Here is a 26,419-nt window from a genome sequence, read left to right on the forward strand (position 1 = left end):
ATGCTATGTCACTGACAGCCCTAACTGCTTTTCGAATCATATTCAAGTCGATTTCTATTGCTTTCGTTCAATCAAACATTGATATACAACCATGCTGGAATACATATTGAGATTGGTGGAAATAAGCAAGTATTTGTGCATACGGAAGTTTGTCACAACCGAGTGTTAGCCAAGAACTGAGCCACTTCAAAAGATGCTTAACATAGCTGCAATCAAGTTATCAAAACGACTTATTTCCGTTGTGTAAACACGTGTAAAGGCTTTATTAGTAGGCCTAGACAACTGTGATATTACTACACATTGATATTTAAGGATGCTTAAAAGTAGGACTACATTTTTCAACATGGCTTGTCGCAGTGGCTTATTTTCTTTGAGTCTTATAATGCTTATTACAGGTAAGTGTATCATCTTTCGTTGTACGCGATTCACCCTGCATACCAACTTGATTACACATAAACGAAGATGCTCACACCTAATTTGACGCGCGCGTTCAAAATCTGATAGTAATTTATAAAGTGACGCGTGTGTCAACATTGTGTTGATTTCGTCACGCACTGATGATATGCCTGGGTCGTTCGCAACAGCCAACAGTGTGGTTAATATGGCCGTATTTTGCGTAAAATACTGTTCTCTTTTTAAATCCATTACTTTTTTATAGATATAATTATGTATATTCCCAACATGCAATCATGATTGAGTCCTTACGATTACGTTTGCAACGTTGTTTTCGTTGAATTTAAAAAATATATATTTTTTTAGATAAACAAGTTATATAATTTTAACAATAAGGCTGCACTACGCCACGGTGGCGTCACTGTTGCGTTTATCCACCTTAGGTGTTTATATAGTCAGTGAATTTATGCTGGTAGTGATTCGAATCGGATAATATCGGATTAATTTTTTATTTGTGCTAATCTGTGCGATTGTTAATATATTCTATAAGAGATTAGGTGATGTTTAAGAAATTAACCCACTCAGCGTGGAGCGCCATGAGGGCAGTAGTTGACCACTGGATGCACAATAGCAAAGTTACATAACCGCTGAAATTTTACAATATGTCTTCTTTGACGTTCCATAACTCACAAAGTATAATCCATAACCCAATTCTCAACCTACTCGTTGCGTAGGCCATGTTGTTGTGGGTCTGTACTGAGTTGTCCTTAATCATCAAATTCTAAAAAATTTAAACTTGTTGAAACGAAAGTAAGAATTTCATATTTTGTTACCGTCTTTTGTATTGTTAAGCGGTTCACAGAGCGTTTCTTAATTCGCTTGATATCTCATTTAATTGCGTAGGTTTATGTTGTTTACAGTAAATCATCAATTTTGATTTCATAAAACTATTTTCACCTGAATTATTTAGTTTTGCCAAAAGCCTACTCGATTTTCGCTCCTTTAGTTGGAAGATAAACCTTATGAAAAAGACGTTACTATAAAGCTTGGTTCCCACTAGGACGCAACGCAAGGAATTGAACAATCAAAAGCGATTGATTATTCAAACTGTTTCTTGTGATTGGTCAATTCGGTTGCGTCGCGTCTTAATGGGGAACCAAACTTAAAGGTGGTTTACGCGTTTATAAAATTATGTTGACAAGGAATAACAAGAGGGGCACATGTTAGCATGGGCAATCAGCGTGTATCAACCCCGTGTAAGCATTGACTGAACCACGGAGCAGCAGGACCCTAACCACTAGTAATTTGTTAGCTATGACGTCATCAATCAATCAAACGTATATACTCCATGTCTTGGAATTATGTATTTTGACATGTCATGTTGTTAATTCGACAAGAGCATGTTGATGGGTCGTCAACGTATTTCTGAGGTCTGTGAAAAGACGGACCGTGGTGTTTGATTAAATGATGTTTAATTAAAATGCAATGGGGCAATGTTATTAAGGAGTAACAGATCAGTTTCTTCAAAATATTATTGGGCAAAACAAAATTAAGAATTCAACACTGACGCGCGCGTCCTCATATCCACTAAACTTTTGAACGCGCGCGTCCTAAGTCCACTAAACTTTTGAACGCGCGCGTCAACTTGTTGAGTTCGTGATGCCACTGCCGATTAGTGTTACAATGAAATATTTAACCAAATTGAATGTTTAATACGTGATAACATCTAGTATACTCTTGGGTTGTAAGTTGCAATAACTTACGACTTCTCCTTTGTGTAAGGGTCATGTACATACAATACCAGATTTTGATTGATAGATTCTGTTTGACGTATTGCCAATCTTAAGGACATTCCTTTATTAAAACTGTATAATACTACATATTAACATATTGGTAGAGTTTAGATAAATTAATCATCCATTAAATTCAAACTATATGAAACTATCGTGTATTCAACTATTATTAAATAATACGAATAAATGAAAATGTATAATTGTTTTTGTATTGTAGTAGATCTGCACCGATGGTTGCGTCGTAGAGACGGAATTGAATAATTCAGCTAATTTTATCTTAAATGAATGTTAACGGTTGTTTTTTCATGAAATAAACAACTAACGAATCGAAAAGACAAAAAATAGTGACATTTATCTTCTTAATTAATGATAATTAGCCAAAAGAATATTTATTGCGAGGTAGTAACGACGTGGTTCTTGGAAAGGTCGACGTTGGCTCGATATTTCATCAAATAAATTATATTTCAAAACTCTATATTCGTCGAGGAAATCTTGTTAACATTTATTACATAGTCAGAGTAGAGGGAATTCATTGTAAAGTCTACTAAATGTGATTATTCCCTGGTTGCATGTTTTTATTTAAGCTGTACTGAATGTTCGTATTTTCTCTCTTAAAATAGCTCAATATATTAAGTTTCTATTCATATAACAATTATTATAGTTGATAGAAAAAACAGTTTCCAATAATGTCCCGCATCTGCTTAATAAATTCTTGAATTATTTTACCCACGTTGGTAATATTTTAATAATTTAACACTCTCTTCGAACCTATCCCAACATTTTTGGAAATAGTGTTTCGTAGATTGTTAAATGTTACACTGTAACCATTGGACCTATATTTCATTAAAAAAAAGTGTCTAGTACTTTGACGCATGGTTCTTAAGCACGTATACTGTGTCTACTCTTCTATATGCTATGTCGCTTGTTTTATTGGTCAAGTTTAAGTTAGTTGCGTGTTTGCGTTGCGTCCTAGTGGGAACCAAGCGTTATTGAGTTGCGTGTACGTGTTTGCGTTGCGTCCTAGTGTGAACCAAGCTTAAGTAAGTTGCGTGTACGTGTTACGTTTCCGTTTCGTCCTAGTGGGAACCAAGCTTAAGTTAGTTGCGTGGCGGTATTTGGGTTTCGTCCTAGTGGGAACCAAGCTTAAGTTAGTTGCGTGTACGTGGTTGCGTTCCGTCCCAGTGGGAACCAAGCTTAAGTTAGTTGTGTGTACGTTTTGGGTTTCGTCCTAGTGGGAACCAAGCTTAAGTTAGTTGCGTACGTGTTTGCATCCCAATGGGAACCAACCTTAAGTTATGCTAATGCAATTCAAACCGGAAATATTCAGGTAGCCATATTATTTATTAGTATAAAATGAAATTTCATAACTCGGAAATGTCAGAGTAAATCAGTCAACAAGTTTTCTTTAATATTTATTGTTTAATATTTTATGGCAGTACACTCCTTTAAGAATGTGACTACATACTTGTACATACATAATGCATAATGTATCTTATCTACTGTTGAAGGTCACTGATTATTATACATTCCGTGATTTTCGTAGACTCCCATCTGACTAATGAATGATGACTTGAAATGACATCGCGTAAACTAGGGCATCTTTGTATAGGAGCACACTCCAGTTCGTCGTCATATGGTGGTTATAAATTAATTTTTTCATGCATTTCTTGTTTATTAAAACGTTCACAATGCCGTGATGATGAAAGATTAACAATTTAAGGAGACAAAAAAAGATTTTCTAATAAACCATTAAAAATATTCTATTTTGAATTACAAACTTAGGCAAGTATTGATTTGCAGAAAGTCGTACTAAAGGGAGGTTTAAAATCATTTACTGTGTGTCAAAAACGGAATGTACTGCTAGCAACTACATCTTTTCAACAACTTTTTCCGTTACTATACTGGAGACGCAATACATGGACGTAACGCAACCAATTTAACCAATCACGAGCGACGGATTATTCAACCGTCGCTTGTGATTGGATAACTCGTTTGCGCGTCTACGTTCTTGCGTTGCGTTTCTCTATACTAGAGTGAGAACCAAGCTTTAAGTTTAAGTGATGATACGCGCACGAATTGTGCATATTGAAGTACACCATACCCGAGAAAAGTGATATTATATATAATCTTACTTTTGTCTAACTATACCAATATTATTAGTCTAAATGTAGTACCAACTGAGACATTATTCAATTATATTCTTATTAATCACCTTGTTTTATCTTCATTACTCATTTTTATTTTCATAAAGTGTTACTACCAAGTACGTCGTCTCGAAGAGAACCAGGTGTAAAATTAGACCTACGGAGCGGCAATGTAACAGGTTCAAGTGATTGCATACAGATAGTCGTGCCTCCAATGCCGTCGAACAACGGACTATGTGACTCCCAAGCTGTAGTAAAGGTCGACTTCTCTGGAATATGCAAGTCTGTCAAGTTTGTCTTGATATACGGGGATAATCCTACGTTATGGACAGTAGATATATCTGACTCGCAGACGGGGGACGGGTACGGGGGAAGCCGAGATCAAGTAAGAGCGTCAAATATCGCTGAAACGCAAATTTTCAATAGGCAGATGCGTATTTACAGCAATAGTCTCCCGGGACACACAGACGCTACAATCGATGGGGGCTTACTGCTTAAAGTTATTGACAATATTGCAGAAAAAGGAAGTAGATTAACTTTACAAATAAGTGATGAGAGAATACAGTGGAATAATCACAAATCTGAGAAGGGTGTGATGAGGAACAAGTACCTCTACACTTTAAGTGGTCAAGAACCCATATTTGGAGATGAACTAGAGTATAATATATATGCAGGGTTTAATAGAGTTCCCGGAGGAACGTTTCGATCGGGAACAGGTCTCTGTGATGTTAATATTTATCCAATAACAAATGAAGGTAAGCTCCATCATTTTACTTTTTGTACAGCTGATAGTTACGTTGTTTCAGCTAGTTAGATTGCTTTGGTTACAGTGAAAAATCAGGAAGAACCACGCAAGAAAACGTATCTTTGTTAAGCGCGGTTCCCACTAGAGACGCAACGCAAGCGAGTTGACCAATGACAAGCCACTGTTCGAATACTCCATCACTTGTGATTGATTAAATCACTTGCGTTGCGTCGCTAGAATGGGAACTAAGCTTAAATGCGTACGCGCAGCGCAAGTACACGCAATGCGATTAATTTTATCGTCGATTGTGATTGGTCAAATTATTTTGTTACTGGTAAATTGCGTCCTATCAAGCTTAAGATATCAGTAGGACTACATAACATACTCTCGGAGATGAGGTGCGGTTATGTGTGCGAAAGAAAGGGGGATGTTTTTGTTTTCAATAAATATACCACGTTGTTAACCGCTGACAATTAATATATGATTGACTGCGGTGGTTTGACCAGCATGTTACCCTACCGTACCAATATGTTCGTTGATTGTAAAGTAGTGTTGCCGTTGATAGGTCTATGACCGAACTCTTTTTTTTTCACGTAGAAACATTCTTTTCTGAACCGAGGTAATAAAGTATACAGGTGAGACACTCCTAAACCCGAATACACACCTAAAAAAACCCCGATCTACGGAATTCCAATAAATTATTAAAAACCAGGAATGCAGGTAACTGGAACTTGAGATTGCAATTCTCAAATCTCATAGTATATCATGTTGTTGAAATATTTGTCGGTTTTTAACAAAGCTAAATTTTTATGAAATATTCCAAGTCAATCGAGTATTATGTAGGTCACAGATTCGATTCAACTTTCTATTATGGTCATATTATCGTATGAGGGCGTAATTTAAGTGCAACAGTCGCTCGGCGGTATTTTGACAGATTTAGTCACGTGCTTTTAGTACCATTTAATGTAATGTAAAACACTATTTATACAGAGCGCCACCTACGTTCACTTAATCCATTCTTGAAATGTCTGAAGTCGGTGTCCTCATCAATTTCATTCCAGAAGTTGTATAATGTAAATATTGATGGGGTCTTTTTTCTGAACTAAATGGTTTATTTCTCTCTCTCTCTCTCTTTTCTTTTGATTTATTGATTATTTACATTATAAAATAGTACGGTACCCTAACGTATAGGTCCATTTTCAATTTAAGCAATTTGTATGCTACAAGCAGGCGTGGTTACAAGTAGTCTGACGGAGTTTTGACTTAATAATATTTAAGAGATAAATATTTTAGCACATATGGCGTTTCATACGTATACTAATTGAGCTTGAAAACTAATTTCAGACAAAAATCTAAACGTGGGCTGGTGGACTAACATAAAAAAGACAATAAATACAGACTTAGAGCAAGCATAGGTTACAAGGTATAATTCATCCAGTGAGTAACAAGTTCTAAATGTAATGATCCAAGGGACTTGTCTCAACAGATCCAGGAAACAATGTATTCAGCCTCCTAACTCGACATAAATTGTTATTACTGATGTTTTCAGTGTTTATTTGACATGTGACTGGATAGGAATTTATTGCCATCACTTTATTTACTATACAACTAAATTCTGTTGTAGTTTGATTTATGAAGCAGTTACCGTCAATTTAAGCTCAATAATACGGTATAACAGTTCACTTCCCAGCCTGGTTCTAAGTAATAGAGTACATCTTTAAAGTGTAGTCGGACTAAAATAGGACAAATAAATTTACAAATTAAAAGCAAAAACAGTAAATTAATAATTATTGGTAGAAATAGGTTTTACAAACGATAGTGTATTTTCTATAAATTGCGCCACCAACCAAGGTGCGGGGAATCTATCTTTGGTAATTCCTAAGATTAAATTCGATTCTAAACCTGAAATGTTGATTACTAAATAAACTTTAATTCTTAGGCCTATTATTAATTAACGTATCGCAGGCACCGCTTGTGATTGGTTAAATTTCTTGCATTGCGCTTACGCACGTACGTGTGTTGCGTCCTTGGTAACCACGCTTAATCTTTGCGACAACCAAAATACAGGACATCAAATGACGAGATCACAAACTAAAACATAACATTCGGATTGTTTTTACGTTGAGCTGAGTGTGTATATTGATAAAACTCAATAATGACGAACTTTAATATTAAACATCAATAAAACGAATCGCAAACACCGTGTATGTAAACTGTTTTGATTTGAAATTCTCTAGGCCACTAAAATAACATCACTCAACAATTATATCTCTTTTGAAAGTACCGTAAAACACTTTAGAAGACGGCGATGAAAGGTGGCTGTGGTATATTTTGTTTTAAGTGATGGGTCAGCCTAGGTGTTTGTATTACAGTTTCTCAATTCTTCCTGGAGGCCAGAAAACATAAACAATATTGTACCTGGATGAGATGAGAAACCTGTCAGACGATAGATTGTTATTTATTGTCTGCTTTTACATCCATAATTACAACATGCGCGCCAACTTCTACCATTATCATGTCTCCGCGCCGCGACTTTTATTCTCGCATAAACAGTATTAGTCATGACGTCATTTCCTGTGTTTATGTTATTTTTAGCCTCTTAAATTCTAATAAACTGATTTACACTCTTGTTGTCAATACATCGCCTTAGAATTCGTTAAAGTGGCATCGGTGGTAATTTGAGATTGTCCACCTAATGTGTTGAAATATTTGATCATCTCTTTCCTATTCAAACAAACCGATTTATAGAGACTTCAAATAAACCAATAACAAAATTCCTTTCGCTAAAGTACAATCTCCAACACCACTGGGGAGTTTTCTTTTTTTGACCAGTTCTTAACTTCAGTTCTTTAACATCTGATCTTATTTTAGTCTTCGTACATTTCAAACATTTAACAGGCATTTGTTACTTATTTTCTAACGTTACAGACTTAAACTAATCTCAGTAGAATAAAAACTAAACTTGATTTAAATGATATGAATTATTATTAATGTATCTTTCAGTTCATACAATCAATGTAGAATATTATCTTTTTGGTTAACTTTTTCCATGAATGTTTTTTTTTCTTTATTATACCAACATTTTCAGAATTTGCTCACATACCTTTCTCTTTTATGTATCCACATATTGACAGTTATTCTTTGCTGATGAGGAGCTTAGAATTAAATCAAAAGGAACGTCGGTTTTTGCCCCGAGCCAATTGGTATTAATTCGAGCGTTAGTAGCTAGCTTTATTCGCTGTAAAATTGTTTAGCTGACAGATCTCAACGGGACCCCAAAACAGAATGATTCGAACTGGCATGACATGTTTAGAATGTTCATTCAACAAGGCTATGACAGATTGTTTTTGTAACACCAATATTGCTAAACGTTTTTTCTGTCGAATATAATTTTCATTTTATGAAACACAATCCATAATTTTTTTCATTTAAACATTTAGACCTAGTAATATTTCGTGAAACATAGCCTAGTCGAAGCGGTACTTATATTGCTGTTTTTGTTTTTATGTTTGTGACGTTTTAGTATGTCTTTGAAGTACAGAGAAAATGCCATTTTCTTGGTAACAAATATTATTATTAAAGGGTTGCGAACACGAATGTGTTATTGTGCTTTGTTTCTGACGCATCCCCTTGACCGATTGAGTCGAATAAATATATGAGAAAAAAAAATTCCATGCAATTGCTAAATTAAAATTTAATTGAATGTTATCAATTGCAGAGAGATGGGAGGGGTTCTTACAACTAGTTAAACATGTTATATGAGAGATACAAGCCAACAAAAACAAACATTGTTATACACGAATATTTAATATTCTTTTTAAACTAAATTAGAAAATTTACAACAAAACCATATGTTATAATTAAACCCTTATGTTTATTTATACTTTTACAAACGATTTAAGATTTATCAGTTGACTGTGTCGTAAAAGTTTATTAGATTAGCACATGGGTAACACGTTCAATCGCGAAGTAACATGGAAATGTTAAAGCTCTGTCTACACTATCAAACTAGTTCGAAAAAAGATGTGATGTGCCCAAATATGTTAGTGATATTCCAAAATATGGTAGTGATATGACATCATCATGTCCATATATGGGCACATCACATTAACTTTGATAGTGTAGACAGAGCTTAAAAGAACATTTGGCAGCAAAGGACAAAGCTAAAATTCATACAAATGAAAACATAACTTAAAACAGAAATGAATCCAAATGTATCTTATCTTTGGAAATGTGTACATACAGAATTAGAATGGCTCTGGTGTATTTCGTCTCTTGTTGACTCATTCATCATATCTATTCTTTGGATATTTCTTCTGTTGAATGTAAAACCTGTCTGTATCTAAGTACCGTAACTAGTATATTTTCTTCATAAAAAATCATGATTATACAGACGTAGAAAACTAAAATGTGTCTTTATCCATTTTCCCATACTCTGTGATGTATTTTGAGACTTTTAAGATGTATAAAATAACAGAGACCGGTTTTCAAAGTGCAGAAGTGTTTCCCCACAGTACCAGAAATCAAAGATATGCAATTAAATAAAAGGAAGTTTATTTATTATTTAATCTCTGGTATTTCGTGTATATGCACGTAGTAGTCTGCTGCGAGTCAGTGTTCATTATATATCCGTTAGCGATTCTCTTGCTGAAATGAATCCGACACTAATTCCAAATTAAATACAGGTGATCGGCGGTGATATTTCCTGCAAAATTCGACGTTTGCGCCGAGAAAAAGTCGTCTGCAAATGTGTCAGTTTTGACATAACTTGACCGGCAGACTTTATAAAAGGGGAATATTAACCCATGAGTGTTCTACAAAAACTAAAATCAATTCACATCGAATGAAATTTAATATTATTATAGTATCTTAGTATCGTTTGTATTTACGTTATGACCTCGGATAGTTACTACGTAAGTTGTGTAGCAATGATGGGCTATACCATTTCTTTAATTTGCACCTGTTGAGAAAATGGTAGAATCTTATTGATGACTTTGTTCACTCCCTCTTTGTGATGTAGAAAACCTTGCCAACTTTTCGATGGAAGAAGAGCGATATATTTTTACCTGAGTGTGGATTTAAAGTAGAAAATATAGTATGCATGTTGGACGATACGACGCAATCAGTCATCGCGCCTTTTTCATTTTATTGACTATAAAACGATGAAGACTGTTCGTCTGTTTCATGTTATGTGTTTTTTTCTTAGTTACAACATCTGTCAAGGTAAGTTAGATCGTCATGAAATACTAATTATATTTTTTTCAAATAACTATATTTATAACACTTTTGCATCAGCAGAACATAATACCTACGGTGCATCCAAAGAAAGAAAGTAAAACTAAGCATACTAGACTAATAATTAAACTAAATAATGATTGGTTACCAGCGTCCATTGATTAGTTTGATATAACAAAATCTGTAAATAAAATTAGGCATGCCATTCTGATTCAAAATTTCAAACTTTACTATTGTTCATCTTCGGTTTGTTAGCTCTTAAGATTTGTCTTTGTATTTACCACGTGATCATGGAAGCTTGATGGTCGATGCATTTTTATCAACGTTTCTCAAATTTTTTTTTTTCCTAAGAGTGGAGTTACCCAACAATTATTATGGTTGTTTTATACATGCTTGTCTTCTTAAACATTATAATGTGCTAAGAAGAGGCCACGGTACTTTTATGTACTAAATACTGACAGATCACAAAGGCAATGATTAGGTAGGTTTATCAAGAATTTCCGTGAGAAATATGAGAATTGGTACAAAGTGGTATCCAACGTGTTTAAACTCGTTTATTTAGCCTCGTAAGGGCCATTTTGCTATGGGTACAGAGGCTGTGATGATCGTATTCCCCGCTGTCAGTATTTGTATTGTAAAACACGGCCCTTAATCCACAGTGGCAGGCAACTGCGCGGCTCATTGTTGATAAATAGGCCGCTTAGTGAGCTTGCGGGGACATGTGATATATCTGAGTCTGTATAAAACATGATTATATTACGTTAAAAGTCACATTTGGTTAAAACTGAGTGAATTTTACACTGAATTCGTCCTGACATTTTGACTCCTGTTTGACGCAATGGATGATGGCTGCACAGTTTGACGCAGGCGAGAACAGTATGTGCATAAATGCACGCAATCCGTCGCGTACGTGTTGGTAACGCGCGCGTACACTTTGTTAACGCGAGCAATTCAACTGTGGCTTCAAATTTTGACGATACGATGCGTACACAGGCACATATTGTCGCAACCCATATCGTTGCGAAGAAGTTACCGGTATAAATAAACTCATTGTTTAAATTATTATTAAACAGTTCATTAAATACCGACAGATTTAGCTTGATCATCCCATAGGCCCAAACAAGACCTTGGTTTAAATCAAATTAAGATTGTAAGTTTCTCAAGAGAGATAACAAGGTAATTACTGTTATTTGTTACATGAATTTGGAATTATGAACATCTCTCCATTGTTACGAGTTATCAGACAACGGAAAACTTTAATTGTCAACAATAAAAAAACAAGCAATTAAAATACAACACGTGCACATTTGTACCTAATTAATAGATATGTACCAATAATCATGTCTGGTGATGATTGGTCATTTCCGGTCACTGTTCTTCCTTTCTTACATCGTAAAAACAAGTAAAACCGTGAATCGCCATTGCCGTCATCTTCATTGTTTTCATGTTTATGCTGAAAATCTTTTAAGATGATTAAAATCATCAAAATTAAAATTGTTATTAATTATACTTCGAAAGTTACAGCATAATTTTACCTTAATAATGGATGTCTATAAATGGGTATAAAATGTTGCCTATGTTCCAATCCCAGACATGGTTCTATCAAATGTTTACTTACAGTGCTCTCTGTAACTATATTTATCATTAGATAATATTTGTGCATCCTCCCAGAGGTGTGCAAAATGTGCCAACATTAGCACTCATCGTTATATATAGTTTTATCAATCTCATGAGAATTCTTAAGTAAACGTTGGTTCACATTATTGAGTTTGGATAAGACTTCAATTACGTCATTAACATGCTTCATTATGTTGTGATTAGTTCAAATTTAACATTTTTAAATTTATGTGTTGACACTTTAAACAGGTTAAATTCTCTGCTGGTTCTTTTTTTTAGTTTCGTGACTTCGATATCTATAAATGTGCTAACTTAATGCTTGGTTCCCACTAGGACACAAGCAACGCAAGTAATTTGACCAATCACAAGCGATGGACTGTCTCATTGATCTGCACGCTTCTATGTCCTTGCGTTTCGTCCAAGTGGGGACTAACTTAATTCTTGTGAGTTTCATACAGAGCCTGGCAAACCTTTTGGATTGTGTGCGATATGTTTAATATACTTTCAACGACGCATGTGTATACTGATTCTGCCGGCCTGTTTCAAATCAAATTCAGACTATAATTGTATCACTATTTATAAACATGTTTCCTTGTTATCGTATTTAGAACTAAATTGGATATTATATATTCCATCCATGCCCCACGGACAAAGCAGAAAATAAGTTGGAAGTTTTTCTTGTTCCTTAAAGATGTATTGTCCTCCAAAAACATGAAAAATCAAGGTTGTTAACAACTTTGAATATTAATAAAGTTAATCTCTTTCGTAGATTAAAACATTAACAAATAAATGTCACTTATAAAAGAAAAAATCAACGGTTAAATTCAACCAAAACCCCATTGACTTCCAGTCAATTTTACTATTTTATGCTTTAAATTAGTTTTTTTAGGTAAATAATTTATTTGTCGATCCATTTGTTGGTCCAACTGAATAAATATTATGTTACATTAAAATATGTAAAACTTTTTTTATTTTAATGAATGTTTTAAAAAAAAAGAACATACGCCGAAGTGCCGCTTATTCAGTTTGAGATGTAAAATATGATGGTTGATGTAGCCATTATCAGTTACGGTTGTTTTACAATAATTTAATAAAAATGTAGGTCTATTAATATTGCCCTTGTAATATTATAATAACCGCATATTATTTCTTAGAAACCCAGTTTTGGTATTCATATATTATTACACATTCACAGCACCAGCAAACCGATTATGTTTGACTTTTGGCCAACTTGTTGGTGTAAGTTTGTACTCCAAATCTAGGAAAATTCAGTCAGAAAACAAAAGTCAGTCAGTCTCCTTAGAAGACAATAAAATGTTGTTTTTTTAATGGAAATATATAAATCTTTAAAAAAAACTAGGAGAACAACAATAGCAGCTGGACATTTAAAAGCGATAATTAGAAAGTACCGAAAACAAATAGTCTTTAAGCTTTGAAGAAAACGAAATTCAGGATTGAGAGCGGTTTGGTAAAAAGTCGGTTCATTTTTGTTATAAGTTCAGAACTTGTTCACGCGTCAATAACGCGAAGGTGCATTTTGAACTCGTTAATTGATTCGCAGACGGTAACAGCCGCTTTCTCAACATGCGTTTGCTTGTCTCTGCAGTAGCGTTACTTTGAGTACAAGCGTTTTGACACGATATGTACTTGCTCTGTCTGTACATGTCAATATTGATTAACCTTAGCTATACTCTTCAGTGTAATTATCATTCTCTTTCCTTTTATTAAATTGTGTTGACATGGTTCCTTATGACACGCTCCAGGTTGTTGTTTTCTTCCAGCAAAATAAAAATCTATGGAAGGTCTGTATAGAAAACTTTTCAAAAAACCTTTTTAAATATGCATTTATAGAAACCATTTTAAGATGATCAACTTCATCCTGTTAAAACTTTCTAAAGTTCTCGTCTGCCTTTTCTGCTTCTTTACCGCGGTTACAGCTTTCAGGCGACGCGCGCGTCAGTTGCGTGTATTCCGCCGGTTGTTTTCAACATCTTCGTGTAGTACATAGCCTACGTTAATGATACTCTTATTTTCTTGTATCTTCAACTTGCTGTTTATTATAGTTCAGGTAATTTATTAAATGGGTCAACCTTAATGATATAATAGTTCGATAAAATGTTATCCATTTATTTATCTTGATGAAACACATTAACATGTCATATCCAACATCGGAAGTGTGACGTATCGCCTGACTCGTCGCCGTTCTGGCTAACTGACGTGCCCCCGCTGTTTTTGTCGGCGCACTTGCTCTCAGTCGTACATCTGGCACGATTTTAGCGTCAGCGTGTTTTAACACGTTTATTCGACCAAAGTCAAAAGGCCAAGTTGGGGTTTAAATTATTTTCAAAGATAATTAGAACAAGCAGCACGAGGGTTGAATGTCAATTGTGTTTGTTGGATGATTCGATGAAGTAAAGCAGACGACACAAATCAGGCGCGGATGCAGCATTTAATTTGTCACTTGCGTTGGTGCGCGCAGAGTCGCATACGCAGACCAGACGCTAGGAGGAATTGAACCAGGTTACTCTCGGTCCACAACCAGACAAAATGTCACGTTTCTCTGGTATAACCAAAGGTGAAATTTCGATTAAAATCGTCACATGCTTTGTCAGTCAATATCCCTGTTAATGAAATCAACCTAACATATATAATGGGGGTACAGTGTCGTGTACATGGAATGGCCATTAAGATCTGAACTTAATTGAATTAGAAATTTAGAAACAAAGGTAGACTGTGTGAATATAGGACGGCAACTATCATAAACTTTGTCATAAATATTCGTAAGATTTTTTGAACTAGTTAGCATACTCAAACTAAATGGAATGGAATAAGTATGTTATGACGAAATTAGGTCTATATGATCAGAGCTCCTTTCGTTGATTTTTCATTCGTATAAATTGTTCGAATTCAATTACTTGTTAAGATCTACTTACTAAACGTGTCATTTTTGTTTGTGTGCTTTTGTTTTATTACCAGTACCAGTACGTTTCAGGGTCAACATCCTGGTGCCTCAATACAACAAGTACAATCCATGGAATAAATCATTGCTCCCATGTGCAAATTAATTACCACATGTTACGGCACTTGTAACTAATTTAAAACAAATCGAATTTGTAAATCAATCAACATAACACCTTTAGTTTATTTTTGGCCTTTAAATGTGTGACTGCAATTATGAGGCAGCCCTTGTTTTTGTAGAATATTTGTCTGGAAGTGAGGGCGTAGAACGAAGATATTGATTGGTCAAACTTTTGGCCAATCATCGTATATGAACAGCGTGTTGAAGTTATGCAAATGAGTTGACCATACGTTTGGGTTTTTTGTTTACAGATTTTGTGACCAGCTATACAGTATTACTTTTTATTAGCATAAACGCATTGAATACATAGGCTGTTACGCCACTGTAGCCTTTGACGTCCAGGGACAACGAGATTATTTTCTACATTTTATATAATGTTTTCATTCAAATTAAACATGTTTTCTATGTAAATTTCTGTCTTTTTCGTCTTTAGGATCAGGAGGTGGTGAGGTTACTACCTACACCTCCATTTTTCCTGGTGAGTAACAAGCAGCCAATCAAAAATCTCCATTTCAATCACGTGCTGCCATTATGCAAATTATTATTATTATTAAATAATAAATACACTTATTATATGGCATTGCTTGTGCACACAATGTATTGGCAATAAAAAAAATCATAGCGTTATGCTTCACATCATTTAATTTTTAATTCATTTTTTAAAAATGTTAATTTATTTTTAGCGATGCAGCAATGAAACAAATATATGTAAATAGTTAATCACCGTGTGAACATATAGTTTGCACCGACACGATGTTGTGAAATTGCATGTTTTATAGCAAATATAAATTAAGGAGTTTTAGCATGGTTTACAGGAAGTTAAATAAATTGTTTAAAGCAATAAAAAAAAGGGATTTTTTTTTAATCTTTGAAATTTATGTTGCTTGAAAATGTACTGTTTTGTATATATATATATCCTGTGCAAGGGTGTTTTGTACTCATTGCTAATGTTGTAAATTGCATTTCATTTGAGTAACTTATGATGGGTTTTTTCTTCACAGTTTTTCACGAATGCATGCATAAAGCTCTGTCTAACACTATCAAACAAAAAATGTGTGATGTGCCCAAATATGGTAGTGATATGACGTCACCGTGTCCATATATGGGCACATTACATTGTTGTCACATAAAGTTTGAGTGTAGAAGCTCGGTCTACACTATAACCAGTTTGACAACAAAAGTGTGATGAGCCCAAAGATATGACGTTATCGTATTGTCACATGTTTGTCAGTGTGGACAGAGTTTTACACTGAGCCCATACATCGATGCATGATTTATTCTGAAATTTATTTTCTACAAATATTTTTTTTTAATACAGTACACAATTTTTAAGTTTACCATCATTTTTCTAAATATTTATTAAGATTTAATTCCATTTTATTGAACAATATTATGCATGTATATTTATGATATCAAAAATTGTTATAAATCACTTTTGCCAAACACACGTTACAAGTAAAAACCAATAATGTACTTCATATTATATATAAAGCTCGGTTCCCACTAGAGACGCAACGCAAACGAGTTGACCAATGACAAGCGACAGTTCGAATAATTCATCGCTTGTGATTGATCAAATCACTTGCGTTGCGTTACCGTACGTCTCTAATGGGAACCAATAAGCATTAAAAGGAGTATCATTTTGTTTATCCAAACATTTTTTTCATAGGTGTGGACGAGTGCAATGTAGATACTAACGAAGGGTGCTCGGAAAATGAAACTTGCATCCCCACAAGTGAGAATCAAAAATGCTCATGTAAACAGGGCTTTAGACGGACTCATTTAAATTGTCAAGGTAGTGTATACGTTTCTGGCTTTATTGCGTTGTTCATAGTTCAAGAATTATTATATTATAGGGATTTTTGTTTCAGACTTATCAGATTGGATGATTTATTTTTGTCTTTAAAGATATTGACGAATGCAGTGGTAGCCTGGGTGAGGCGTGTGTCCACAGGTGCATCAATATACCTGGTAGTTACCATTGTTCCTGTTTTAATGGGTTTGTGTTAGACATTGATGGCACAAATTGTATTGGTAAGCAAACCATAATCTTAATTATATTATCATGATCAACTACAGTAGCCTATAAACGATCCTTCATCAATATATTTTAGAACATCTCCATTGTTTTATTATTAAAATCAGTAGGCCGATTATGTTATATTGTATCATTTCTGAAACAAATCATTTATTATGATTATCAGCATCTTTTTATATTTGTTTTTATTCAGATAAAGACGAGTGTGCATTAGGTGAACATAGGTGTGAGGGCCAATGTGTCAACACAGTTGGTAGCTATGAATGTATTTGCAATAATTCTTACTTGAATGAAGATGGACTGACATGTTCAGGTGAGCTGCTTTACAGTTTTTATGAGGCACACCCTCTAGTGTATCGGACTCCCGTTTTACCAAAACCTCTTCACTCATGTTTGCGACAGTGGAGTGTGGTACTTTAGGCCGACTCTAACCTACAATTGCTGTACTAACTGATCCAACTTATTCTTTCTTCAGATGACCCAGGGTGCGTAAGTCATGACCTGAACTGCGTACACTACTGCGTGGACACGAGTGCGGGATCGATATGTCAATGCCGCGCGGGATACTCACGTTCGATAAACCGGAACAACTGCATTCGTAAGTGTTTCAGATTAATTCTTGAAAGACCTTTTCTTGAATTACTTTATTTACACCCAGACTAAAATTGTAATCATTTTTTTGACAGCTAAGTGTTCCCTTGGTAACGGAGGATGCCAGCACATATGTGTGGACTCGCCTCCAGGTCCCATATGTAGCTGTCGTCCTGGTTTCAACCTTAACACAGATGGCCAGACATGTATAGGTGAGTTTTACTAAAGCCTTCTAAAGATGGCGTTTTAATGAAGATTCTAGATAGTGTATGTTTGGCACATATGGCGTACCATACCTATATTTAAGTTGCTGGAACCTAGTAGACAAAAACGTCCGCTAGTCTGGTGGTGCCGAAAAATAAATAATTAACTTCTTGAGACTTGTGGCAATCCTAAGAAATTGGAAATTGTTGATTTGTACTGGGACACTTTTTATGGACGCGAGTCGTGTATCATTGTTTCTGTTTTGGATGCGGCCGGCGTCTCTGAAATATACCAACGAAGCTTAAACCAATCACGATGCGATGGATGATGACCAATCGCGTTGTGATTGGTCAACTTACTTGCGGTTCGTCCTATAAGTGGGAACCAAGCTTTACTAAAACAAATCACTAAACCATAACACTTTGATTGTATTGTAAATAATTGTATTGTATAATACTAAGTGTCACTTAATAGTACAATGCTGTAATGTAGACCATAACATAAGTTGCACTTTGGCGACATAGTATTGTGTTAATTTGTTACCGTATGTTAAGATAATAATTGTTGCATTTTTTGATTAATTTTAACTTTTGTTTAATGCTTTTAGTTACTACAGTATAATGACTGGGGGTTCTTTACTTTATACAAATTACATATCAAAATAACTAAAGATTAATTTATTTATAACAAAAATTTAGAAAACTTGGACTATTCCATTATATGTAAACAGGGGTAGCACCTTGGCATGTTTGCATGATGTAGTGTATGTTTATGCAGTGCTAGTTACTGTATATGTCGATTTATATAGTTGATGAATCTTATCCAGAGACATGCGGACTGAACAATGGCGGATGCTTAGGGAAGTGTACAGATACAGACGATGGCGTAGAGTGTAGTTGCCGTGCAGGATTCTGGCTCCAACTCGACAATCGGTCTTGTAAAGGTAAACGTTCATTACAATTTTCTTCTCGTAATACATAGTTACGAGATTATTGTGAGATTCGAGCCTTGCACATGCGTAGATCAGTGAGAATCCGCAAAGTTTGCTGTTGACTAAAAGATGTTTGGGTGCTCCTGATCAAACCTACCTAAGTTTGGATGACAGCATATTTAAGTTATGGGGGTATACGTCTGTTGGTGACAATCGTTGCTTGTTGGTTGACAATTTTCTTAGAGAAGGTGAATGAGACAGTAAGTAGTGACAGAGCAATCGACAAGAACGTAATTACAGTTAAAAGAAAAGTAGTTGTAAGAAAGTAAACGTTAATATTATTTATTAATTTTATTTTGTAGACATCAACGAATGTTTAAATAACAGAGGAGGATGTACCAATGAATGCAGGAACAAGATCGGAGGATATGAGTGCTTGTGTCCAAAAGGTTATACACTATCATCTAATAAAAAAACATGTGTTGGTACGTATTTAGAAAGACCATTCTTCACTAAAGTGAATTTAAAGTTTCGTTCTCACTAGAACACGTGCGTATTGTAAGCGCAACGCAAGTAATATTCATCACTTGCGATTGGTCAAATGTTTGCGATGCGCTTACGTCATTTCGTTGCGTCTTAAAGCTTGGTTCCCACTAGGACCCAACGCAAGGACGTACGCGCAACGCAAGCGATTTGACCAATGACAAGCCATTGTTCGAATAATCGAACGTTTGTGATTGGTCAAATAACTTACGCTGCGTTACGTCGCTAGTGAGAATCAAGCTTAATTGAGAACCCAGCTTATTTAGCAAGACACATAAAATTATCGTAAACTTTTTTTATTTCAGATATTAATGAATGTGAGGAGCGAGACGCCTGTCAACATACATGTGTAAATACAGATGGAAGCTACCATTGTTTATGTAACCAGGGTTACCAAGCGTATGGCATCACACATTGTGGGGGTAACGTTTTTTTTTTCAAATAATTTAGTTAAGGTTGTTTAAGTTAAGATGATGACAAGTTTTCAAGACAAAAATTAACAGAAAAAATGACAATTATGATATAGGGAGATGATGACAGTGAATGTAATTCAAATACATTTTTAAATCCTAAATAAATACATCTTTCTATCGTGACCATTTACACTCCTGATTTCTTCTTCAGATATGGATGAATGCTCCGTAAACAATGGCGGATGTGAACACAATTGCATCAACTACCCAGGGAGTTACCGCTGTACTTGTAACAACAATTACAAGTTGCACCCCAACAGCAAAGACTGTGTCGGTAAGGATGACGTCATTCAGAAAGTCTGCCCCAATAGTATTCAGTTTTAGATTTTATTTCACACAAAATATAACACAATACATACATTTTTTTTCTATTCGCGCGAACAAATTCGCCAAGGGAAAAAATAGAGGTTTTCTTGGCTTTACCTGCTTTCTTTTCTCATTTGGTTTCGTTTGTATTGCCCGTCTTTTTGTATTATAATACCTGACTACCATCATTCCTGTCTTTAACTTAGAATCGACAAGTTGTCTGAGGTTGCGACCACCACCAAAAACGATCGTTGACTGTGACAGCAGAGGACTTGTATGTACGATCACTTGCAATTCAAACTCGCATTTCTCAACGTCTATGAAAGGCCGTAATATGTTTGTTTATCGTTGCAATAAGAGCACACAATTTGAGTGGTACAACAATGATCTCAACCAGACGATGCCTTCCTGCTCAGGTACATGATTTTCTAATCAAGTTCACGTTTTATTTAGTAATTGCATGGATTTTATATATATATTTTCCTGTAGTTATAAGAACCTTCCTTTAAAGATCTGTCTACACTATCAAATGTTATGCGACAAAAAAATGTGATGTGTCCATCTATGGACATGATGATGTCATATCACTACCATATTTGGGCATATCACTACCATATTTTGGCACACAAACTAGTCTGATAGTGTAGACAGAGCAGTACACCAAAAGCAACGAAGTGGTACTATGGCTTGTTGACATGCTTGCTTACCAATCATATTTTCATTGCTGTGTGATTTTCTGTCTTTACCATATCATCCATTTATTTAATTATGCTACTTTTCCCAACCTAATCATAGTTTATTAATTTATTTTTCACATTTTTATTTCTCCCTTTTTCGAGTAGAGGCCATTGCGGCACCAACGTTCCAGCGAAAGGCAACGTTTTCTTTTAAAGCCGATAAGTGCCGGTCAAAACCAAGAGTCAAAAATCGTTTTCAAGAAACTTTAAATAAGAAAATTTCAGGTACAAATGCTGTTCTGCTTTTTAAACTCACCCCCTCATTATCATTTTCATTTGCTTACTAACGTACTGCAAACTAAGAGCAAAGAGTTTTACACAAATATAACTTATCATTACAGTAAATTGTCGTAGTATACATTAAATTTCATATATTGGTAATATGTTTTGTTGCGATATGTCATAAAATATATGTAGATAACATTGAATTTGTTATTATTATTATTATTATTATTATTTATTCAGGCAAAAGATACATTTTACAAAATATAATACAAATCAACAAATTAAACAAACACAACGCAAAAGAAAATATAAAATCATAGTCACTAGCTGCCAGGAAAGCACAAAGGCAACCTAAGCCACTGTCACCAATTACGTGTGTACCTCCAACCAGTGACTAATTATATATAGATTTGTTATAGATTTGTTTACAACTTCATATTTAAGCTGTTGTATACATAATAATATGAGAGTCCTGGCTTGTGTGTAAGCACATATGTTAAACCCAAGTCCAAAATATACAGATTTTCCATAAAAAATAACGGTGAATTTCAGAAGATATAGGTCATTATTATAATCTAATCATTTGTATGACTTGTTGTTTTCCACAGAAATTGAAAAGGGTTCATGTACAAACCAGTGCCAGGTGAACTCAGTTGAATTGCGTTGCAAACACAACAGAAGTAAAAGAGCACGTCGTGCAGATTCCAATCGATCGCTGGTTATAGAGGCAGATTTTGAAATACAAATTATCCCAGAAGAGCCTACAGGTGGGTAGAATCAATCAATCGCTCTTTCCTTCCTTCACATACATGTTAATAATCATGATACATTTGTTAATTCAATCATTCTTTTAATTCATCATTTTATTTGTTTAGCTTCCTGTAATATTGAATGCGTAAGAAAACTTAGCGAGAGAACGTTGAGACGAATGGTAAATGAGCTTCGGAGGTCAATCAACAGGAAGCTCTTCTACGTTGACTTTAATGGCAGACAATATGAAGTCAATAAAAGGTCATTGTTAACTAAAGAAACGGAAATGATCTGCACTGTGGGAAAAGTGATGGTTGCTGGGAAATGTGGTAAGCCACTTAATTTTAAAATTCTATTATGTTCATTATGATTTTTCACACAATGACGACATCATCTTCTTTTTCCATTGCTCTGTTTGCTTTTTTGTAACTAAAAAATTACTAAATAATAAACTTAAATTGCTAAATTGATTTCTTTTTAAATAAATATAGTTGCCTGTAGCATGGGTACATTTTATGACCAGGTAACCACACATTGTGTTCTGTGCCCAACTGGAACGTACCAAGATATGGAAGGCCAATTGAACTGTAATCCATGCCCATCAAGGAGCAACGATTTTGGCATTGTTGGCGCCAGGAATGTAACTGAATGTGGAGGTATTATATAATGTTAAGTTATGTTACTATACATCATATTAATTGACAAAACAAGTTATAATGTCAGAGTTAACATTTAATTCTTTGAAAGATTAAATTAATAATTTTTTAATATGTTTATTAACCATTTTAGGTCAATGTAGACCCGGTGATTATTCTAAAGATGGCTTCCATCCATGTAGGCCTTGTCCTGTCGGTCATTTCCAGCCTGAGCCAGGTAGAGCATCGTGTCGTCCATGTGGAGGTGACTTAAGCACTGCAGACGTTGGTTCAGCATCATTCCAGTTATGCCAAGTCAAAGGTAACTTTACTTGTTTTGTATGTTTTCACAATAACTTTCTTACACGATTTTCAAGTTATTTCCCTGAATTTGAATTTGAATCTAATAGCTATATCCCAACAGACTATGCATATTGAATTTCAGAAAAATCGGTACATTGCTCACGTCAGAAAAGCTTATTGAAATCTCGAGTAATCTGTATCTTCATTATGGCCGAAAGCACGCCCTCTACATTTTGCCAAAGATCTTAGAAAGTCTTTTTCTCGGTAGCGCTTAATTCTATTAGGAAAACCCATTTTTAAAAGAAAAAAACCCATAGAATTTGACTTAGTGCGGATAACCAAATATGAAAACGATATAAATTCTATTATTTAGTTTTTGTAATTTTGATTTAGATAATTGCCAAACTGGGAAGTATTACGATACAGGAAAGCACCAATGTCAGCCTTGTAAAAAAGGATTTTATCAAAATGAAACTAAAATGAATTATTGTATTCGTTGTCCTGGCAACACTACAACAGACTCAGTCGGTGCTGATGATGTTAGTTTATGTAAAAGTAAGTGATTATTGTTTTACCTTTTTTTAATGTTTGGTAAAATTCGTTTTTAAGAATATAAAAAGCAGGTTATTTTCTTAATAAATGAACTCAGTAGTCTAACTTTAACTGAACTTAAATGTTTTAGGTCACAGGTGTGGTGGTGTTATAAGTGCAGAGAAGGGTTTTATTGAGAGTCCCAACTACCCAGGCGACTACCCTACGGACGTAGAGTGTGTCTGGACCATAACGCCACCTTCGAATCGACGTATATTGATTGTCCTTCCTGAAATTTACATTGCAAATCAAATAAGTGATAGGTGCGAAGATTTCTTAGTCATGCGCAGAACAGGTGAGTGAAAATGATTTTTTTTTGATAATTACTAGGTTTGTTTTATTTTATAATCAATTTAGGTCTTTGAATGTTCTTTTTGTTTGATTTTTTCTTCTTGTTCTGCATATATATATTTTTTTACTTGTTTTTTCTTATGTGCTGCAATAGATTGTGTACCTATAAACGTGAATCCGAAATAAAAGCAGTTGAAATTGAATCATCTTAATATATCGAGATTAGTGGTTGAAGTCTTTATTTAGTATTAGTTTTTCCAAATAATACTTTCTTTATTCCATTTTTTTAGAATCTCCACACTCCACAACAACCTTTGAGACATGTGAGACATACAGAACGCCACTTGCATTTACAGCAAAGACGAAAAAATTATGGATTCAGTTCAAATCAAATGAAGCCAGAACGGCAAAGGGATTCCGAATCCCTTACGTAACTTATGAAGGTAATATACCCTTTTGTTTTGTGCCTTTTTACGTATTACGGGGCGCCGTTCGGGACATTACTAATTTTGTAGACATAATACAATAGACCAGACAATTATTTTAGACTAAATTAAACCATAATCGTACAGACCACATAAGAATGAGCTAAAACGTATGAAGTATTTACAGTATGCTAAAAATGGAATGTATACAGAATGATGAAATTAAATTGGAATTCATTAATTTAAAAAAGTGTATGTTTGGCTTCTGCGTGTAAGGTGATGTCACTAGGCGTGGTCATGTGACGGTAGTAAGTTACGTACAAATACGGTTACACAGCAAGTATTATCGTTTAGATTACGTCACATGTGTGTACTGATGTATCTTACAGTTATTCATTGATGTTTTTAACTTTTTCAGAAGATTATGAATTTCTGATTGAAGATATTGTCCGTGATGGCAGGCTTTATGCCTCTGACCAGCATCAGGCAATTCTACAGGTATAAAACGTTATTGATTTTTTTAATTTTTTCATTTTTCTCTAAATACTATTATTATGATGGACAATTACCGTAGCTATATATCATAATTTTATATTTTATTTTCAGGACCAGAAAGTTGTCTCAGCTCTGCTAGAAGTTTGTGCAAATCCACAAAAATATTATCAATACAATACTGAATATCAGTCTATTTTACCAGACTCCTTTGTCAAGTTTTTAGAAACAAAAATAGAAATATTTCTTGGCATCCCGAAGAAAGCGCCTGGACGAAGATAGCCTAACATTTGTAATACTTGTATATATTAAAGCACAGAATATTTTCTGTATATTTTGAAGTTGTACATATTTTTTTAAATAAATATTTTGTGTGCAAAACCTTGATATGGTGGGGGCGTGATGAAATCATGACTATTGAGAATTATTTATCTTGAAATGTTGGTCCAAAACTTATTGCTGTATTTACAAATAATTGATGATACCATTAAATGAAATTTTTAATTTGAATGGTGACTTGAATCAGTTAAAGTCCTAGTTACATTCATGTCGCCATGGTACGTACAAGTTGGGGAGGGGAGGGGAGGGGTGTTGTCTGTCCTTGATTAAAGCAAAGCATTCTAACAGGATTTGTATGGAGATCTATCGGGTTGTATTCATCAATAACACTTATGGATATTTATACTTAAAAGATTATTTCTCTTAATAAATATACATTTTATTTAATTATTATTATAAATTATATTAAATATTTAAGGATTTCTTGCTATTTACTTAGATTGGATATTTTTTACATTTTAAGGGGAAATGTTATCGGTGAATATACAACACACGTACTGATCTTTGTGCAAGAATCTTTCCATGTGGAAATGTGTGTACCCAAGAGGGTCTGACCTTTTTTGTGACGCCTGCTATCCTGTGTATAATAGAGCTTGTAAATGCTGACGTAAATGTGATTAGTTATAATATGTTGTAATTGCACTGTTAACTTATAGTTACTTTATCAAGAAAGAAATTATTTAAGGATACTGTACTGTTTAAATATAAAAGAAGTCAAGAAAGGAGTCTAGACACTAGGCAAATCTAGACGTTCATAACAGTGCCTAGGCGATTAATCCATCCATGTGGAGAGACAACTTCACCCATTGGACAACAAACAAAGTAAATGAAGCCTTGGTTGGTGCAGAACACGATGCCACACGGGAGTGAGTCATCTAGAAAAGAAAATTATCAATATTGCAATTTTAATTATTGCAATTTTCCCTGTTCAAGAATTGTATTTATAATATTTAACTTGTTAAAAAATGAATTGATTAATTATCGATATATTTTGCGAGGAGGCTAAGAAATAGCCTGGCTCCAGGGGGACACTTTGTCGCCGTGCCCATAACACCAACAGCTTTGTTCTGAAACGTTACAAAGGGTAGGCCTACAATATTGTATATAATATAGCAATTCTATATTTTTTTTATGTAATTGTGAACTTGTAAGTTCGACAAGCTCCCCGCTATGTTTTTGTTTGTATAGTCTAACTCTAATCTCTTGTTTTTAGTTTAAGAGAGAATTCATTTTATCTACAATTAATATGTTCTGCAGTTAGACTGTCGAATACACGTGCTATAAGCACTACTAATGAATTAACTGCGAATCTGGTGGCAGCGTATTGTAAGATAAAAATAAATTATGTAGATTAATATGTTTTGTTTTTGTTGTTTTTTCGTTTGCATCTTTTAAAACTTGTTACATCGATTTTGAATCTCATGCGAAATCAATAAATTCTGACAGTTGATGATAATGATGAGACGACTGTTGATGATAATTTTAGGCAAATTACTTAAGGAGATCTTCTTATCCCTCGTCCTTGCCTTGAAATCCTTA

At 34.5% G+C, this 26,419-nt stretch overlaps 1 protein-coding gene across 1 annotated transcript; it reads left to right on the top strand.

Annotated features, from left to right (window-relative positions):
- On the top strand, positions 1–26,193 carry LOC144848871 (signal peptide, CUB and EGF-like domain-containing protein 3). Its single transcript, XM_078705819.1, has 22 exons — positions 1–395; positions 4,438–5,085; positions 16,676–16,801; positions 16,915–17,040; positions 17,238–17,357; positions 17,520–17,642; positions 17,731–17,847; positions 18,648–18,782; positions 19,133–19,255; positions 19,619–19,735; positions 19,938–20,060; positions 20,299–20,508; positions 20,935–21,054; positions 21,663–21,821; positions 21,930–22,133; positions 22,296–22,460; positions 22,594–22,761; positions 23,136–23,297; positions 23,425–23,628; positions 23,915–24,067; positions 24,468–24,547; positions 24,656–26,193. The coding sequence occupies exons 1-22, from the start codon at positions 314–316 to the stop codon at positions 24,821–24,823; spliced, it is 3,633 nt and encodes a 1,210-aa protein (XP_078561945.1). The 5' UTR covers positions 1–313; the 3' UTR covers positions 24,824–26,193.
- The last annotated feature ends 226 nt before the right edge of the window (positions 26,194–26,419 follow it).

Source organism: Antedon bifida, chromosome 7 (assembly GCF_963402885.1).
Source record: "Antedon bifida chromosome 7, ecAntBifi1.1, whole genome shotgun sequence".
Lineage (NCBI taxonomy): Eukaryota > Metazoa > Echinodermata > Crinoidea > Comatulida > Antedonidae > Antedon > Antedon bifida.

What these genes read in the sequence shown, in the direction of transcription:
- LOC144848871 (XM_078705819.1), top strand. Translation starts at nt 314, where the DNA reads ATGCTTAAAAGTAGGACTACATTTTTCAACATGGCTTGTCGCAGTGGC. An exon ending in TTTAAATAAGAAAATTTCAG is followed by an intron (nt 21,055 to 21,662) that starts GTACAAATGCTG and finishes TGTTTTCCACAG; the next exon opens with AAATTGAAAAGGGTTCATGT. An exon ending in GAATGTAACTGAATGTGGAG is followed by an intron (nt 22,461 to 22,593) that starts GTATTATATAAT and finishes TAACCATTTTAG; the next exon opens with GTCAATGTAGACCCGGTGAT.